The sequence below is a fragment of the Ursus maritimus genome, unplaced genomic scaffold (assembly GCF_017311325.1).
Source record: "Ursus maritimus isolate PB19 unplaced genomic scaffold, ASM1731132v1 scaffold_24, whole genome shotgun sequence".
Lineage (NCBI taxonomy): Eukaryota > Metazoa > Chordata > Mammalia > Carnivora > Ursidae > Ursus > Ursus maritimus.
Window position 1 is genome coordinate 29490517 of NW_024424897.1, and position 15671 is coordinate 29506187.

Below are 15671 nucleotides of genomic sequence, written 5' to 3' on the forward strand. Positions count from 1 at the left end.
GCTCTCCTGGGCTTCAGCCACCTGCATGATCCATATGGCCTTGATCATCTTCTCTAGGCAAGATTCCCAAGATTCACCAAGACAGTGAGGTGGGAAGCACAGGGTCACCTGGGTGGCTGTGATTCTCACGTAGGTAGAGACCTGCACAGGATGAGGTCAAAAGTTGTTCTTGTGTGACCCAGGATGTGTGGGGTTTCAGGTTATCCCGCTGGGTGATACAGCTGGTTTCCGATGCTCCAGGATGGGGCCAGGTTATTTTTTTAATACATATGTACCTGCGTCATGCTTATGCATGCATTCCATATCTGCTTATCACTATATAACAAAACCATTTGAAAAGACAAACCTTGCCCAGTAAAGACATATGTTATGAAATAATTGTGATATCATAGTTCACCCTCATGGGAGTTAGAATTCACAGTACAATCTTTGTGCCTTTGCAGAGGTGTGTATCCTTTAATGGGACTAACGGCTCCCAGACGGGGCTCTTCTATTGACTAGAGGACCCAGGTGTAGCCATTGTGAAGTGGCTTAGGGAGGAGAGTAGTAGTGGGCTCAGTGGAGAATCTTCCCTAACTCCTCACATTTAGGAGAGATATTGCTATGTCCAGATATGATTCCATTTCAGTTGTTATAATTTGTCATTCCAGTGTTTCCTTTGGGATTCAGGTAGCAGCATGAGGCCCCCTGGTGGCCTGAAATCATTCATGAGTTTACTTAATCAAGCATTTTGAAGGGCAGGTGTGGCTAGAGAAGTAGGAAAGTAGTGAATACTCACCTACACCTGTTGCTTACAGTTGAGGCAGGGCGGAGTAGGATGACCTATTCGGGGAGAGTTGAGAACTAAAATATTTTAAGAGAGTAAAATAAATGGACTGTGATTCTAGATAAAACACTCACTTTCTGATTTTTCATTCTTTAGTTCATTTAGCAAACATTTATTGAGTACCTGCTCTGTACAAGATGTTTTATTTGGCATTACGTGAGGGTTAAAAAAAAAAAAAGACATCATCTCTTCTAAGGAGATTCGGAAGAGGATAAAACACTTATGCCACCAACATGGTAGAAAATGAAAGGTGCCGTCAGAGAATAAATAAGTAAAGACTTCAAAGGAGTAATTATTTTGAGATAAAAGGGAAGGCTTTTTAGGAAGGGGTTGCATTTAGGCTGGGGCTCTAATGAGAAGCAGGATTTGGAGACGTTGAGACAGAGAGGGACAGGATGGCATTACGGAGGAGGGAGAACAGAAGTTGAACATACATGGAAGCAGGAAACCACAGTCTGATTCAGAATGGCGAATAGTCTGATCTGGCTTACTCATGAGTTTTCGGCTGGAGTGAAGTGAAAGCTGGATACATCTGTTTGGATCGGATAGTGGAGAACCTTGAACACTTGCCTAAGAAATTTCTTCATCAGCAGTGGGGAGCCTTTGACTATTCTGAGCAGAAAAGAGGCATGTCAAAGCACAGACTCCCTCCAATTAAAACCAACCCGACGCTACATACTTGCATTTGGCCCAGAGGAGTGTGGATGTGCATGCATTTAAGATAATTGTGGTGTACTCTACTATAGTGAACAACTCCAGGCTTGCGCCATCTGACTTTCAAAGCCAGGACAAGCGAGGCCATCAAGGCTTCTCTCCTTAACAAAACTACTTGGGCACCAGGCAACAGTCTCTCTTCAAAGTGCTACGTGAGGTTTGTTTTGTTTTGCTTTGCATTTCCAAGGTTTGAGGAAGACTTCATGCCTCACTATGTTCCCATATTTGTTTCATGTGGTTTAAACTACATGGACCAGGGATATCCCTGGTGGGACTTCTGGGGTAGAGTCCTAGCTGGGTGTAGAATAGCTCACTATCCACAGAAGTCAAGCAGTGATCTTATTTGCATTGTATTAGAACTCACTAAGTTTAGCAGCCTAAGAATCTACACAATGCCTGGCATATAGTTGATGTTCAAAAATAGGTGAAGCAAATATTTAACCAACTGATTGAATCGATAACACACATTTAATAACACATTATAAAATTCCTGACTCCAGGCATTGATTTCCTAATCGCTAATGGCATAGAAATTGTTTAGAACGTAGTGAACATAATTAATATTATTCGTCACAAGTCATGAAAGAATGATACAATAAAAAATAAAAAATCTTCTAGATAAGTTAGGGAGAAACAACATGCCCATTCGAGAGAAATACATTTGAGACATTGCCAGTGAGGCAAGGGAAGATGGGCAATTTGGAACTGCAGTAAACATAACTGTAACAGCAACTAGCATTTAAGAAATTTCAGCAGCAATAAGTATTTATTATTTTGAATGAAATGTACATTAAACTTTATATAAAAATCATCAAAAGTGCTAGGTTGGATTATTTTAATATTAATTTAACCCCTCATGTCATTTAGTAGCTACATCTTTTACCTTTTAGCTTCTGACTCAGCAAAAACTGTCCAATGTTAAAACATAAAAAAATTAGTTTATTCCTTAAGAAAAAGTACCACCAGTGATGAGTTATTGAAAAAAAAAAAGATGCCAGAGAATCAACTTATTAGAAAAAATTCTCACAGAATTTCATAGAAGGATGCAAAGTCCGAGGTGATTTAGACTCTTGGCAGAATATTTTTTTATGATACAACTTCTTAAAAGTGTGGGTTTTTGTATTTTTTTTTTTTTTGAGGCAGGTCGCTGGTGTGCCAGAACTATATGACTATTTTCTCATCTTTCCTTGGCTACTTTCCAAGGTGAACCAAACGTTGTCTAACGCCGTTCACCTCCCATGACCCCTCAAATGTCTAATACAGAGAAAAAGCTGATTTTTCAGTCTTAGAAATAGCCCTTAGAGTTAAGTTTGTCATTAAGGAAGACACAAGTAGGTTCTTCATCGAACAGAACCCCCTCTGCCCTCCCACAACCAATTCGCCCCAACCCTCTGGTCTGCTGCAATGCACCGTTCATCCTCTCCCACTCTAGTTCTGGGTGAATTGGATGACACAGCAAGAGGAAGGTTTTCAGGCCACATATCCCATGTGGTCTCATTCAGTCCTAGGCAAACAAGCTTCTCTGATTTGCCACAAGAGCTGTCTGACTCTCCCGTCTCTTGGCTTTCTTGCTCCTCTGCCTCACCTTCCAGCACAAGGCACTGGAGGCTAACAAAAAAAGTCCAGATGACAGGAGGACCAGACCCAGGATGGAAATGATGGAGCCGTGGGAATTGAAGCTGTAAGCCACAGCAGTGACCACTATCCCCGCGATGAGGACCACCACGGCGAAGGGGATGATGCAGCGGTAACAGGAGAGCTCAGCACCCCCGGTAGCAGCCGTCAGCTGGATCTCACTGACCAAAGGGACCGTGGTGACCACCGCTTCACTGTTGGGGCTCTTCTCCATTGTCATGGGCTTGGAAGACGTTGGGGTTCCCAGGATCTCCTTTATGGGCTCTTCATTCATTTTTGCTAGCAATGTTTCCTAGCTGGGTTCACAGACTAGACCTGGGGGCTCTCTCCAGGGTGGAAGCTGTGGAGGAGACAGAACATATCAGGTAAATGTATCAGAGTGAGCCCTGTAAGTAGAAGTAAAGAGCTGGGGAAACATCTCTGGATTCTTTTCTAGGAGGCACTGATGCATGTGAAAATCAACTTTCATATTTTTTCCCCTGATTGTTTGCATTCTCTTTGCAAAAAGCAAGATAAAGCGATAGCCATAAAAAAAAAGGGAAGATATAAAAAGCAGGAAGCACTTTACAGTGTTTAATATACCCTGACGATCTACAAATGTTTTTTACAAGGCTTTCCACTCTGTCTATTGCTTCTCATTCCTCTAACTGCACGGAAAAGTCTCAGTCCTAATCCAAAAGACAGCCTCCCTCATGGGCAGAATACACTATAAACAATCCTTTGCATGGACCGTTCCAAAACTCATCGCAATTTAGACTCTGCCAATGTTTTCAGGCATAACATGCATTCCAAATTATCACCCATTCACTGCCTACGAGATCAGTGTCAAGCCCAGCAGCCAGTGTACGAATGATGTTCTTCTATAGCAGATGACCGTCAGCAGGTCTTTATTGTTGTTACTACTTAACAGTGCAACATGTGTCCTGGGACTGCGGTGGGGGTGCAGGTCAGCAAAAATTGAGCAGCAATAAGACCAGGATTTGTGATCTGAAATGGGGCAATACTTTCCAATCCACTTGAAAGAGGAAAAGTAAGGGGAAAAACAATTTAATTTTGTAGGATATAATTTTGTACTTTCTTACATTAAAGATAAGATTAACTATTAGAGTAATGAGCTGTGAATTCAAAATTTTCCATGGAACTCAACAAGGGCTTTCAATCCTATGCGGACCATGACATGTATTAAAAAAATAAGCATGCAAGATATTCAGCAAAGTTTTAGACTTTATTTTCCCATGCCCTTGCTGCGATGTACCTTTCTGGATATTTTGAACCAGAACACTTTAGGACAAAATCTGAAACTCTTGGTCAAAAGCGTCTGGTTGAAAGGCTGCCTAGGAGAAATCAGTGAATGCTCTTGTCTGCTGTTCAGACATGTTACGTCATTCTCTTTCGTCCCTGAGAAGCGATGGAACAGCTAAAGAATCGAGCAATTGCAGTCACTGAAGAAATTTAGAAGAAGGTTCTTGAGGCTGTTATAAGGAAATTAATACTTGGAACATATTAAGCATCCACTGAAAGCAAATTCAAGCCCAAATCAACATATTACTCCCTGTGCAACAAAGCTAAATATTAGAACTGCCTGTTTGCACGTAATTTTTAGTCACCAAAATTAATCATTGCTGTCCAGTGATACCCTAGTATCATTATTAGGCCAGAGAAAGGATATTTGAGATGATGTTGGAAAGCAAAATAAATCCCCCCCCCCAAAAAAAGCTGCGACATAAGCTAACTTGCAAATGAAGATCTGTCCCCAAAGGACACACACATACCTCAGAGAAAAGCAGTCCATTAGCAGGGGAGCCACCGGACTTGGGAGGGAAGAAATAGCAGCGCTTGGGTTTCTTCGGTCAACTTCTGGGAAAAGAGCCTGTAATAGCGCGTCTGTCAATAAAATGACAGGACAAGAATCTCCTCTGGGGAAAAGAAAAGATAGAAAAATACTGTGCTGTATGGTTGGTTTCAGACCCTGGAGTTCCTTCTTTCGCTCTACCTCCGTTCCTAAATGACGCTTGTCTTTCCCTCTCTCTCTTTTTATTTCCTCCCCCTCCGGATTGCCCCTCCCTGTCATTTTTTTTTTTTTCTTCGTTCTCTTCCTTGCCAGCAGATTGAGTTTTGGCTTCACCCAACTCTGCTCAGTGACATGATAAGTCAGAATCATTCTAGAGTCCCCAGAGACAGGAGCCAGCTTTTACTTTTATTTCTCTTGTAGCATTTACTAACTAGACGGCTTTGCATTACTCATTTTTTCCCCAGCTAACCTCCAGATCGTCCTCCCACCCATCAGGCATTTTCCTAAGAAAATCCCAGAGTCAGCGTTGCAGACCCAGCCGAGGGGACAGAGCTGAAGGGACAGACACTTTAGGGCAGCAGGAACAGCTGTGAAGTCATAGGGCAGCTGAATTCAGCCTGTAAGCCAGCAAAAAGCCATGTTCCTAGGCTTCCCCAGTATTCTTTATTTATAAGTGTGGGGGGCCATCTGAAGCTTAAAACCTCCCTTGTTTGATATTAATTGATAATTAAGGAATGACGGTCGGGAATGCAAACCTTTATGGTTGAGGGAGAAACCAATCATCTTGATTTAAACACGATCACTTACTACTCATGCTAGGGGTTGAGTACTTTTGGCTGAAATTATCATCACCATCATCAACACCATCATCGCTGTCATTTACAGAGCACCCACTGTGGCTGTGACACATAAGCGTGCATGCATTAACTTTTAATTCTCACTAGTTGACAAATGAGTTTATAAATAGTTTATAAATGAGGCTCGGAGGGGTTAAATAATCTCACGAAGGTCACACAGAAAGAAAGAAACCCTTGGTTTGAACCGCAGTCTTTAATGGGCACATAAATCATGTGGAAAGCTTGTTAAATGTAGAATCTGATTTAGTAGGGCTGTAACAAGCTCCTGACTGATGCCGATCTGCTGCTTCTTGGTCCACTTTTAGGAGCAAGATATTTTAAACATTTAAGTATACATGGCTTGATGCATCACACTCTCAAATAGTAAAGTTAAGGGTTTATATCCACCCGTTCCCCAAGTGGCCTTACAGGTTTATACTTTTTTACAGATAAGCTATTTGAAAATTTAAAGCCCCAGATTGCCTTTTCGAGAGAAAAATGAGAAACTACTGGGACACTATTATAAGCTCATCCCTAAAATTCTGTAGCTAAAAGTTATCCATCCTCTATATTTTAACCTCTACAAGTTTTAATAACTTCGTTTTAATTACTATGGCAAATCTACAAATGTAAATTAAATCTCCGAAGATATTTGTTCCCTTCTTTCTCCTGGGTTGTTAGATTTCTTTAACATTGGTGCAGGGCTTGGATGTTCCCAGGCATCTCCCCTCTGTTCTAAGATAGCATCCTGCATCTTGTAAAAATACCTTGACGATTTTATCATAAAGGGGGAGGGAACAGAAGTCCTTTTTTTTAGAATGGAAAGTCAGAGAGAGAGCTTCTTCATCTATAAATAAATAAACAAACAAACAAATAAATAAATAAATAAATAAAGTTGAAAAGTCTGAGGCCTGACTTCACCGAGTCAGGGGAGTCCAGTGTGCTGAGAACGGTGATTACCTGGAGGTCCTTCTAGCTGTCATCTTTGTCCTTTTAAAATGTGAGGCCACAGGAGACAGAGCCATCATCCAGGAAAAATGCTGTCACTTGGTGTCAAAGATAAGGGATGCTTAAGATCAGGGCATCTCGGCACTTGCCAACATTGCCCTGGGAAGATGGTGATATGGAGGCCGCTGGCTACATACATTAGAGGCTGTGGGGGCGCTCCTTATAAGAGCATCAGTCCCTCCCATCTCCAAACTGTGGGCTTTGGGCACAGTTCCTCTCCATTTTCTAGCATAGGTCTCTTTCCCCCCAGAAGAATCCAGTAAACCCACTGAAGCTCTCAATATCACCTTACCCTGTTGAATATCATATTCCCCTATTACCAAAATCAAAGGTACACGAATCAAACTTTCGCCAGAGAGAAACCAGAGGGACCCTTTTCCCGCAGTGAGCCCTTGGCTGAATCTATAATAAGGGACGGTGAGTGAATCTGTGTGCTGGGACCAGGGGCAAGTCTGTCATTACTTGTAACACGAAAGCATTCTTCAGCCTTTCCAGGCTCCAGGCATCTCATCACCCTAACTCCTCACAGAGAGTGTGCACATGCCTAGGTACACAGATACACATCTCCAGACTCTAAGTAGGCAGCTGATGATTTGTATTGATAAATACAAAGACGAAGAAAGCTTTGGGATAAAACAAGTTGTATACGAAGAATAGGCACCAATCATTATACCCATGGACACATGCAGTCTCAACTGACTTTCACCTCTTCGAATTGCAATTCAGGGAGAATTCCTAGTGATCAATGCCTGATGTCTCTGGATATTTTTACCTGCTTCCACTGTGCCTATAAGATATTAACCCCCCTTGGGAATTCCTTAAGGGACACCTGCCCCCAAATGCAAAATCTTATGCACAATGGAACCAGTCTTCTTTCTGCAAGCCTTTCAGAAGGAGAAGAAATCTTTCTGGTTCTTTTTAAAACACATGGCTCCAGGACATTCTTTCAAGTTTGGGAAACTTTTCAGAAAGCTTCCAGTGCCTGAATTAAGTAGATGCCCCCCACGACCCCCTACTACCCCTGTGTAGGCGTTCAACATTTTTCTCCCAGATCTTTTCAAAAAGCAAGGCAAAGATTCTTACCTTTCCCAGCCAGAATCGGACTGAGACAGCTGCGGGCTCCGGCCAACAGCAACCCAGAGAGGGGGATGCAAATCACCACACTAGGGACCGTAAACAAAGTACTCAACAAGGCTTAAACACAATTAAGGGACCGGAGAAAACTTGGAGAGAGGAAATCCTTTAAGTGCTGCTGCATTTTGTTCTGTTTCCCTCTATGAGAATGTGATCCATATTTTTCAAAAGGGAACCAAGTTTGAAAAGAATGTCCTGCTTTGTTTTACTGTCTTTAGAGCCTCATTCAGACTTTCATTTTCAAGATGTTCCCTACCCAAAGCCCCCATCCTGGTATTCCTGGGTCTTACTTGGAACCTGCAGAAAAGAATTTGTCATCTTTGTTTTATACTTCCAGGTAGGTGTGGGGTTTGGGAGGTACGTGGGCATGGGGAGTGGGGTGTAAACTAATCTCGTTCGTCCTACCATGCCAGTAAGAAGAGAAGTAATTGAAGAGGATTTCAGGGTGAAAATGGCACGTGGTTCCTTGTGTGGACCCTTTCCCTAAAGTCCCAGTCAGTAGTGGTCTTATCAGCGCTCTTCATCCGAGGATGGCAAGGCACCATGGAAATGATGGTTTACTGGAAAATCACATCTCTGAGGAACTGAGCTCCTAATCAGCACATAATGTCCAGGCTTTCACATCAGTCTTGTGCTGGGAAATTGAAACCACCCTGCAACATGTAACCTTTCCGCCAAAGGCAGCATCATAAACAGCAGAGCTTGCTAATCTGGAGAGAATTTCCCCAAATTTGAAAAATCGTATCTTCACTCAGAAATTAGAAACAAAGCTATTTAGGTGCAGGGGATACAGCAGCGGAGGAGGGCAGGGAAGATGGTGATGACAAAGAGGAGATTTCGCCCCTTTCTCTTTGATAGAAGCCAAGGTTCAGTCTCTGGGCTGGAAGGGGGGGGCATTTTGATTTTTGCCATTGACTTTATGCTGTTGAAGACCTGGAAATTGCTCCTTTGGGAACACACAAACTTTGCATTTTGTGAAGAGCACCCCCATGTGTATTCAGTTACTCACCCATATTTACTTTCAGTTTGCTTTTGCTTGGTGTGGTTGAGTTGGCTAATTTCCAGCAGTTCTGAAGATGCCAGTTCCTTCCGGCACTCCATCCAATCACTGCATGCCTTTGATCTGGGTCATCACCCAGTCCAATTGGATTCAGTGAGATTTGGGAGGCTGGCCAGTTTTTCTCCTTTCCAATGCTTCTTTTAAGGGCGTGTCTGCATTTGTGTTCTGAAATCACTAACATTTTGGAAAGTGATCTGTTCTTGTGTGTTCATTTTGGATAATAGGTCATGTTATTACTGCCTTCTCCACACCATTCCCCACTCCCCAGGCACTTTTCTTTGAGCTCTAGGACATTAAATAGAGAGATCTGATAGCACCAAGAGGAGCAATGGGTATGCCTTAGATATAAATATATATTTTTCTATTTGGTGGTCAATTTTCAACTACAAGAAACTCATGAAGTCCATGTGAGTATAAAAAGGAAAAGATACATCTTTTAGATATACATTCTTGTCACCATTCTCTTACCCATTTTGTTCTGAGTAACTATGAATGATCATAGAAACATTAAAAAAAATAGAGTTGCTAAATCAAATGACACAGTGGAACCTTAGGGAGGGCTGAGTAAATCACCTCTCACTTCAGCAAGAGCTAGTGGGCGCTCCAGCCTCAGATGAGAATTGATTTTCTTGTTTCAAAATCCGAATATACGTTGAAACTGCTATGCTACATCCCCATGTATCTTGCATAATCCTTTGTATTTAGGTATATTATTCTTTCGAGTCCTAAGATGAGGAACCTCAAAGGTAAAGAGTTACAGCAAATTGGACTGACATTTTCCCAGACAGATACATACCACTCAGGTCAGCCTTCCCTAGTAGGCTATGGGTCATGTATTCAAGGGCTTGTGGGAAGCCCACCATACTTGCCTTTTTTTCCAGGGGAGGAAAGGGAAGGGATGAGAACGAGCTCACTCCTTTGCCACCTTGATACTTGATAGTATGGGGTCCTACTATGCCTTTTTACAGAAGCAATCCCCCCTGCCCAGCCTCTGGTGAGAAATGTCCCTTGTCTTGCCCATTGTGTGACCTCAGTCCACTCCTGATCAGCACATAATTTCTAGGCTTCAACATCAGTTTAGTGCTGGGAACTTGAAACCACCCTACAGCAGGTAAAATTTTCTAAAAATGACTAATCTATGACATCCTGTAAGGGTCAGTTAGTTTTCCTTTGTTCTGTATCTATATCCTTCCAACCCGATTAGCCATCTCTCAGTTGTGTCATGATGGTCTTAAAATGACCCACATGGGATGGGCCCATGAGGGCTGGCCCTCCCCCAGATCATGAAAGATACAGTTGAAACCATAGACTTTAAGCTCTCTATATATGGGCAAGAGGTACGTCAAGTAAATTGTCACGAATGGGTTTTGTCAATTTCCAACTACCAGCAACTCATTAAATCCATGTGAGTATAGAACAGAAACACGGGGTAGAAGCAAAGATTCAGAGGACATCACCGTTCCCAGGTTAAAGGCCAGAGCCTGGACACCTTCAATGTGAGCTGCCCCCCCTCCCCCCACCCCACCCCCCACAACACTCTCAGTGAAGAGGGGAGGAGCACATCAACACCTGCCTGGTGTCTAGTGTGCACCCCCCGTAACACAGACACCATCTCAGGTGTTCGTATTTTCATTTCACTGATGGAGAAACTGAAACTCAAAAGGGTTAAGTACTTGGCCAGGATCTACTACTAGGGAGAGAGGCAAAGCCAGGATTCAAGTGCCACTTTCTCCTGTGTTGTGCTGGGAGGACTATGTTGCATAGGATTATTGATGAGGTTGCGTGTCTCTTCCTAACTTCAGAGGAAGTCCCATTTTCTTGGGTTTGGGATGACATAGTCTGTCACTAGGTTTAGTTTTGGAGAAGAGTTTTGAGAAGGCATACCTATTGGTTATGATAAAACCATGTGTGTTGCCTCATATGCATCTGGGTTTTGAAATTGAGCTGTGTTACTAAACAGATTTGGGGAGGTCTGAGACACAGGCCTGGCACCAGTGAGTCTGTGCCAGATGCCACGGCAGCAGGGACATTTCAGAAGTCACCCAGGCCATTCCCGTGTTTTCATGAACATTTAAGTTCCACTGGTATTTACTATATTCTTCTCGGATGCCAGGGATTGATTTAATGCTCTAGTTGACAAGATAACAAACCAGTAAACAAAGCCATGGTCTCTGCTCTCAGGGAGCTCATTGCCTAGGACAGGAAAGCCACAGGGCAACCTATGTGAGTAACCTTTTTACTAGAGAGAATAGCAAACTGCTATGGGAAACCCAGGGAACATCAAGTCAGTCTGGTGTAGGTGGGAGGGAAAGCTTGGTGGCAGGCAGACATTGAGAGTATTATAAGTAGAGAAGGAGAGAGGGTGATTCCAGGTGGAAGGATGCATATAAACATAGCTCAGAAAAGTGCAAGTCTTCTGCAGACAGCTTGGAATAGCCTGTGTGGCTGACTTGTAGAGCACCTGGGAAGACAGAGAGCAGTCCAAATAAGACTGGAAAGAATTTATGGTGACATTATGGCCTCAATGTCAAGTTGGGACTGTATTCTGAGAACAGTGTGTTTTTTGAGCAGAATGGCACGGTTAGCTCTCTGCATTATCACAAGTAGCCTGGTGTGAGAGTGAGATGGAATGTGGAAAGTAAAAACGGGAAAGTCAGAGAGTATGACTGGGACACCAGTTAGGAAACCTCTGTGACTGTCCAGGTGAAAGGTGCTAGGGGCCTGATATTAGGAAACGTGGGTCTGAAGACACCATAGTAGGCAGAATCAGCAGAACTTGGCAATGGATTTTCTGTGTGAGAGGTTATCAAGAGAGAGGGAATTGTAAGGTTTTAAGGCCTACGTAATTAACAGCTTGGTGATGCTGTCATCAGAAAGGGATGGCCACGACAAAGAGCAGGTAGGGGGAGGACGCATGCTTCATTTTGTTAGCACAGTTGGCCACTTCTCCAGTGGAGAGGCATGTTTGCCTGCCTGCTAGTTCATGAACCATTGTCTGAATTGCCAAATAATGTCGTTATTAGCTCACAGGTAAATTTGCTGCTAAAATTATGAATGAATTTATAATTTACTTCATTCCACACATATACACGCAATTGCTGACACATATACAATATACACACATGACTTGACATTGCTAACTTTTTTCATAGAACAAGAAACTCAGTATTTTAAGAATTCCAATTCGAGACTTTTGTTATCCTGACTCTGTGCAAAGCATACATTGATCCCATTTTAAAGTTCGGTTTTAAACTTTGTGAAAACAAGAACATAAATAGCAATTCCTATTGTATGAGTGTGCACCACAAGGAAATCACCCCACAGATGTTTTCTGGGAATGAAAGTGTTTTCTCCTGCATTGATCACTACTCTGAAGAAGGGTCTATTCATGTAGAAGACTACATAAGAAAGTTCCAATCTCCCCATATCACAGGTGGAGAGCAGCCTTTGTCTTACCAAGAACTAATTTTATGATCCCCCTGAGCGAATGCAAAAAAAAAAAAAAAATGCAGTCCAAGTTCCCTGTGGATTTCTTTAGAAATGTCATGTTTGGTCCCCATGCAATGTAGGCAAGTCTTCATATTGGAGTTTACCAAGATCATGTTGACTGGGAAGTCTCCCACATCCTCAAGGATAGTATCAGCAATTGTGTGTGCTCAGAAAGTCTTTGCCAAATAAATGAACAAATAAAAGAATGTACGTTGAAATCAGATATAAACTTGGAAACTCAGAACATTATTCAAATGGATAATTTCAAAGGTGACCTGCTGTTTAGCACTAAGTACATTAATTATTCAATTACTACTGGCATTTTTTCAGTATTCTTTGGATGGTAGGTACCATGTAGATCCAGCCACAGGCTTCACCTAATAATAAGCGTAAATATTTACTGAGCACTTACCTTATGCTATACACCTTTTATAGATTTATTATTTCACCTAATACTCACGTATAATCCAGGAGGTCGACGCTAGAAATAGTCCCGTTATACAAAAGAAGAGGTGAAGGGACTCACCTGGGGAAGTCGCCATTTGGAAAATGGTAGAGTCCAGGGTTAGACTCAAAGCCTGTTTGACTCCAAAGTTTCTCTCTTAATCCCTGTGCAATATTTTTTCTGTGTTCAGTTGATGTGCACACTTTCTGTTGCTTACAGGAGTTTATATGTCATCCAAAATAAACTCTCGAGTTTTGAAATGATTGTTTTCCTAGAAGAAACACGCAATCACCTTCCCATAGAAACTCTGTAGGGGCCCACTGATGGAGAGTAGGGCCAGCTCAAGAAACTGTTTGAAAACATTTTTATCCACTAACAATCTGATATCCACAACGTGGGTGGGTAGTGGGAAAAGGAACCATTTGCCCAGCTGGACTTAGTTCAAAATACAACTATTTATCTTATAAGCTTATCTTATGGAACAATGCAGAGAACAGATCTCTTGCTTTCTTTCTTTAGATAAAAATTTTAAAGTTTTGCCTCAGAGAGGAGATGGTACCTTGCTGTCTCCTTTTTGTTTACTTGAATAAACTATACAGGAAACAGGCATCATTGTCTTTGTAAAAGCAGTTGTAAAGCTTGGTCAAACTAATGATCCCAAGACAGCGCGTGGCCACAGAACAAGGACACAGTGTTTCTTCTGTTGGTGTCTTGAGGGGCCCCCAAGTTCACTTTCAACTCCAACTGGCCACTTGCGCTTGGTTGGTAAATCTGCCATCGATAACTTTGGATGACTTCCAAGTTGATGGGCTCAGGAGTCTCAGGAGAACCTCTCTCCCCTTATTTCTTGGTATTTATTTTCCAAGTTAAACTTAGTTTGGAAAACTTTCTTTATAGCTCCAGTTTGACTTGGTCTTTTTTCCTAGGGTCACAGGGTAAGGTTTTGGATCACTTCCACAACAAAATGAACATCTCTGACTCTCCACTCTGGTTGTGCAATGAAAACAGCCACGAACAGAAAGTCAGGAAACTTGGACTTGGATCTTCTTTCCTCTCTTTCAGAGTCCCGTCTGTCGGACTTCAGGGTCCCATCTGTAGATCTTTTACTATTCTTTCCTTTTATTCTATTTTTAAAAATCCTATTTGGGCTCATAATATCTGAGAACTTAGACAAGACAGCTTGGGGGAAACAGCTAACACTAGGACCCAAGCTACCAGAACAGCTGTAGGAAGCCTCTTTAAAAAAAAAAAAAAAAAAAGTCCCTGGTTCAGCATCTGTCAGCAAAGCCATTGACCTCTTACTGTGGATATTCATCTATTTCCCAGTGAAGAGAGTCACAGACATCTGGCTCAGAGGCTGACCGCAGTGCAAAGGTTTTCTTCAGTTCCAATGAGAAATTCTAGGTTTGCTGCGATCACACACTAATTTCCACTCTTGCTGATCCAAAGCCAGTGCAGTAGGGAGTGTGGGGTGTCCAAGGAGATCAATAACAAGATAAATAGTAAATTGAATATGGAAGTCAAGCAGCAGGGGTCTGAATTCCCACTCAGGGAGCTTTACTTTGCTGTAACTGACATGACACGACGTAAGTCGGAGACCTCAGTTCACAGTTTTCTGTGACAGGACACGGGAGCAGCTGGCGTTAGGGAGGATGAATAGGAAAGCCTAAGGGTGAGTCTCTCTGGGAACAGGAAGCAGGGACCGCTATACCAATGAGGCTCTGGGACAGAGAATTTTGACAGGTTTTGTAGAAGCAACTGGGCTCTCCTGAAGCTGCCAAAAGGGTGTCACACAGAGCGTGCAATTTATTCTCACTTCTCCCCTCCCAGGCCACAGGATCCAGAAAGAGCAGCTGTGCCATTCGCTGTGTGACTTGTCTTGACCCAATGGATTCCTAGTGTTCCCAGTTCACATTCTCATGTTTATGGATTAGAACCGAGGAAAGGATAGCTTGTATATCCCTCTCTTCCTAAAATTCCTTTTTATTTTCTTTGTGGTGGGATCACAGTCTTAACACCATCAAGTATATTCTGTACCCCAGCAAGGATTTGGACTCCCCGCATCAGAACTGCACAGGGTACTTGTTGAAAATACAGGTTTCTGGGCTCCAGCCCAGACCAACTGCATGACAGCCTCAGGATAGTTGGTGTGCATGTGTGCGTTATGTGAATGTGTATGTCTTTGAAAGGTCAGGAATCTGCATTGTTTTATACCTGTCCCAAATGAAGTTTGAGAGCCTCTGCTTGACGCTAATATAGCTAGCCATGGAGTATTTGAGCCTAACTACACTACTCCTCCGGATAAAACCCATCAGTGGTTTCTCTTCATTGAAGGTTTGGAACCTCATCATGACAGCAAAGCACAAAGCGCCCCATGAGCTGGCCCCTTCCTCCCCAGCCTCTGCTCCAGTTTGGATCAAATTACAGATTACAACTACAACACACTTTTTCACGTTCCTCATGACTTGCTGATTCCTACTCTTAGAGACTCACCATCATGTGTACTCCTCTTTCCCAAGTACCTCGAGGATCCCCTTCACTGGTAAGTCCTCCTCCATCTTCAGATCGGGTAGACTTCAGTTCCCTTCTACTGTGTCCACATCCTGCTCGAAGCCAGGGTTTCTTAAGCTGGGCATGTTTGACGTTTGGGGCTGGATGATTCTTTTTTTGTGGAGGGGCTGGCCTGCTCATGGTCAGATGTTTAACAGCAGCCCTGGCCTCTGCCCTCTAGA

At 42.7% G+C, this 15671-nt stretch overlaps 1 protein-coding gene and 1 long non-coding RNA gene across 2 annotated transcripts in view; one reads left to right on the plus strand and one right to left on the minus strand.

The window, feature by feature from the left end:
* Nucleotides 1-15404, plus strand: part of LOC121105023 — a 157086-nt gene extending 141682 nt beyond the window's left edge. The window contains exon 3 of the long non-coding RNA XR_005837450.1: nt 15274-15404. This is a non-coding gene — a long non-coding RNA (uncharacterized LOC121105023). The remainder of the gene's footprint in view (nt 1-15273) is intronic.
* Nucleotides 1990-15449, minus strand: TMEM100 (transmembrane protein 100). The gene is made up of 3 exons (XM_008710844.2): nt 15433-15449; nt 4948-5091; nt 1990-3515 (listed from the first exon to the last, which is right to left on the minus strand). Exon 3 carries the CDS (start codon nt 3447-3449, stop codon nt 3045-3047), a length of 405 nt encoding a protein of 134 aa, XP_008709066.1. The 5' UTR covers nt 3450-3515; nt 4948-5091; nt 15433-15449; the 3' UTR covers nt 1990-3044.
* Nucleotides 15450-15671: the final 222 nt, after the last annotated feature.

Bases quoted from the DNA above. Each gene is read 5' to 3' on its own strand.
- TMEM100 (XM_008710844.2), bottom strand. From the start codon at position 3,449: ATGAATGAAGAGCCCATAAAGGAGATCCTGGGAACCCCAACGTCTTCC.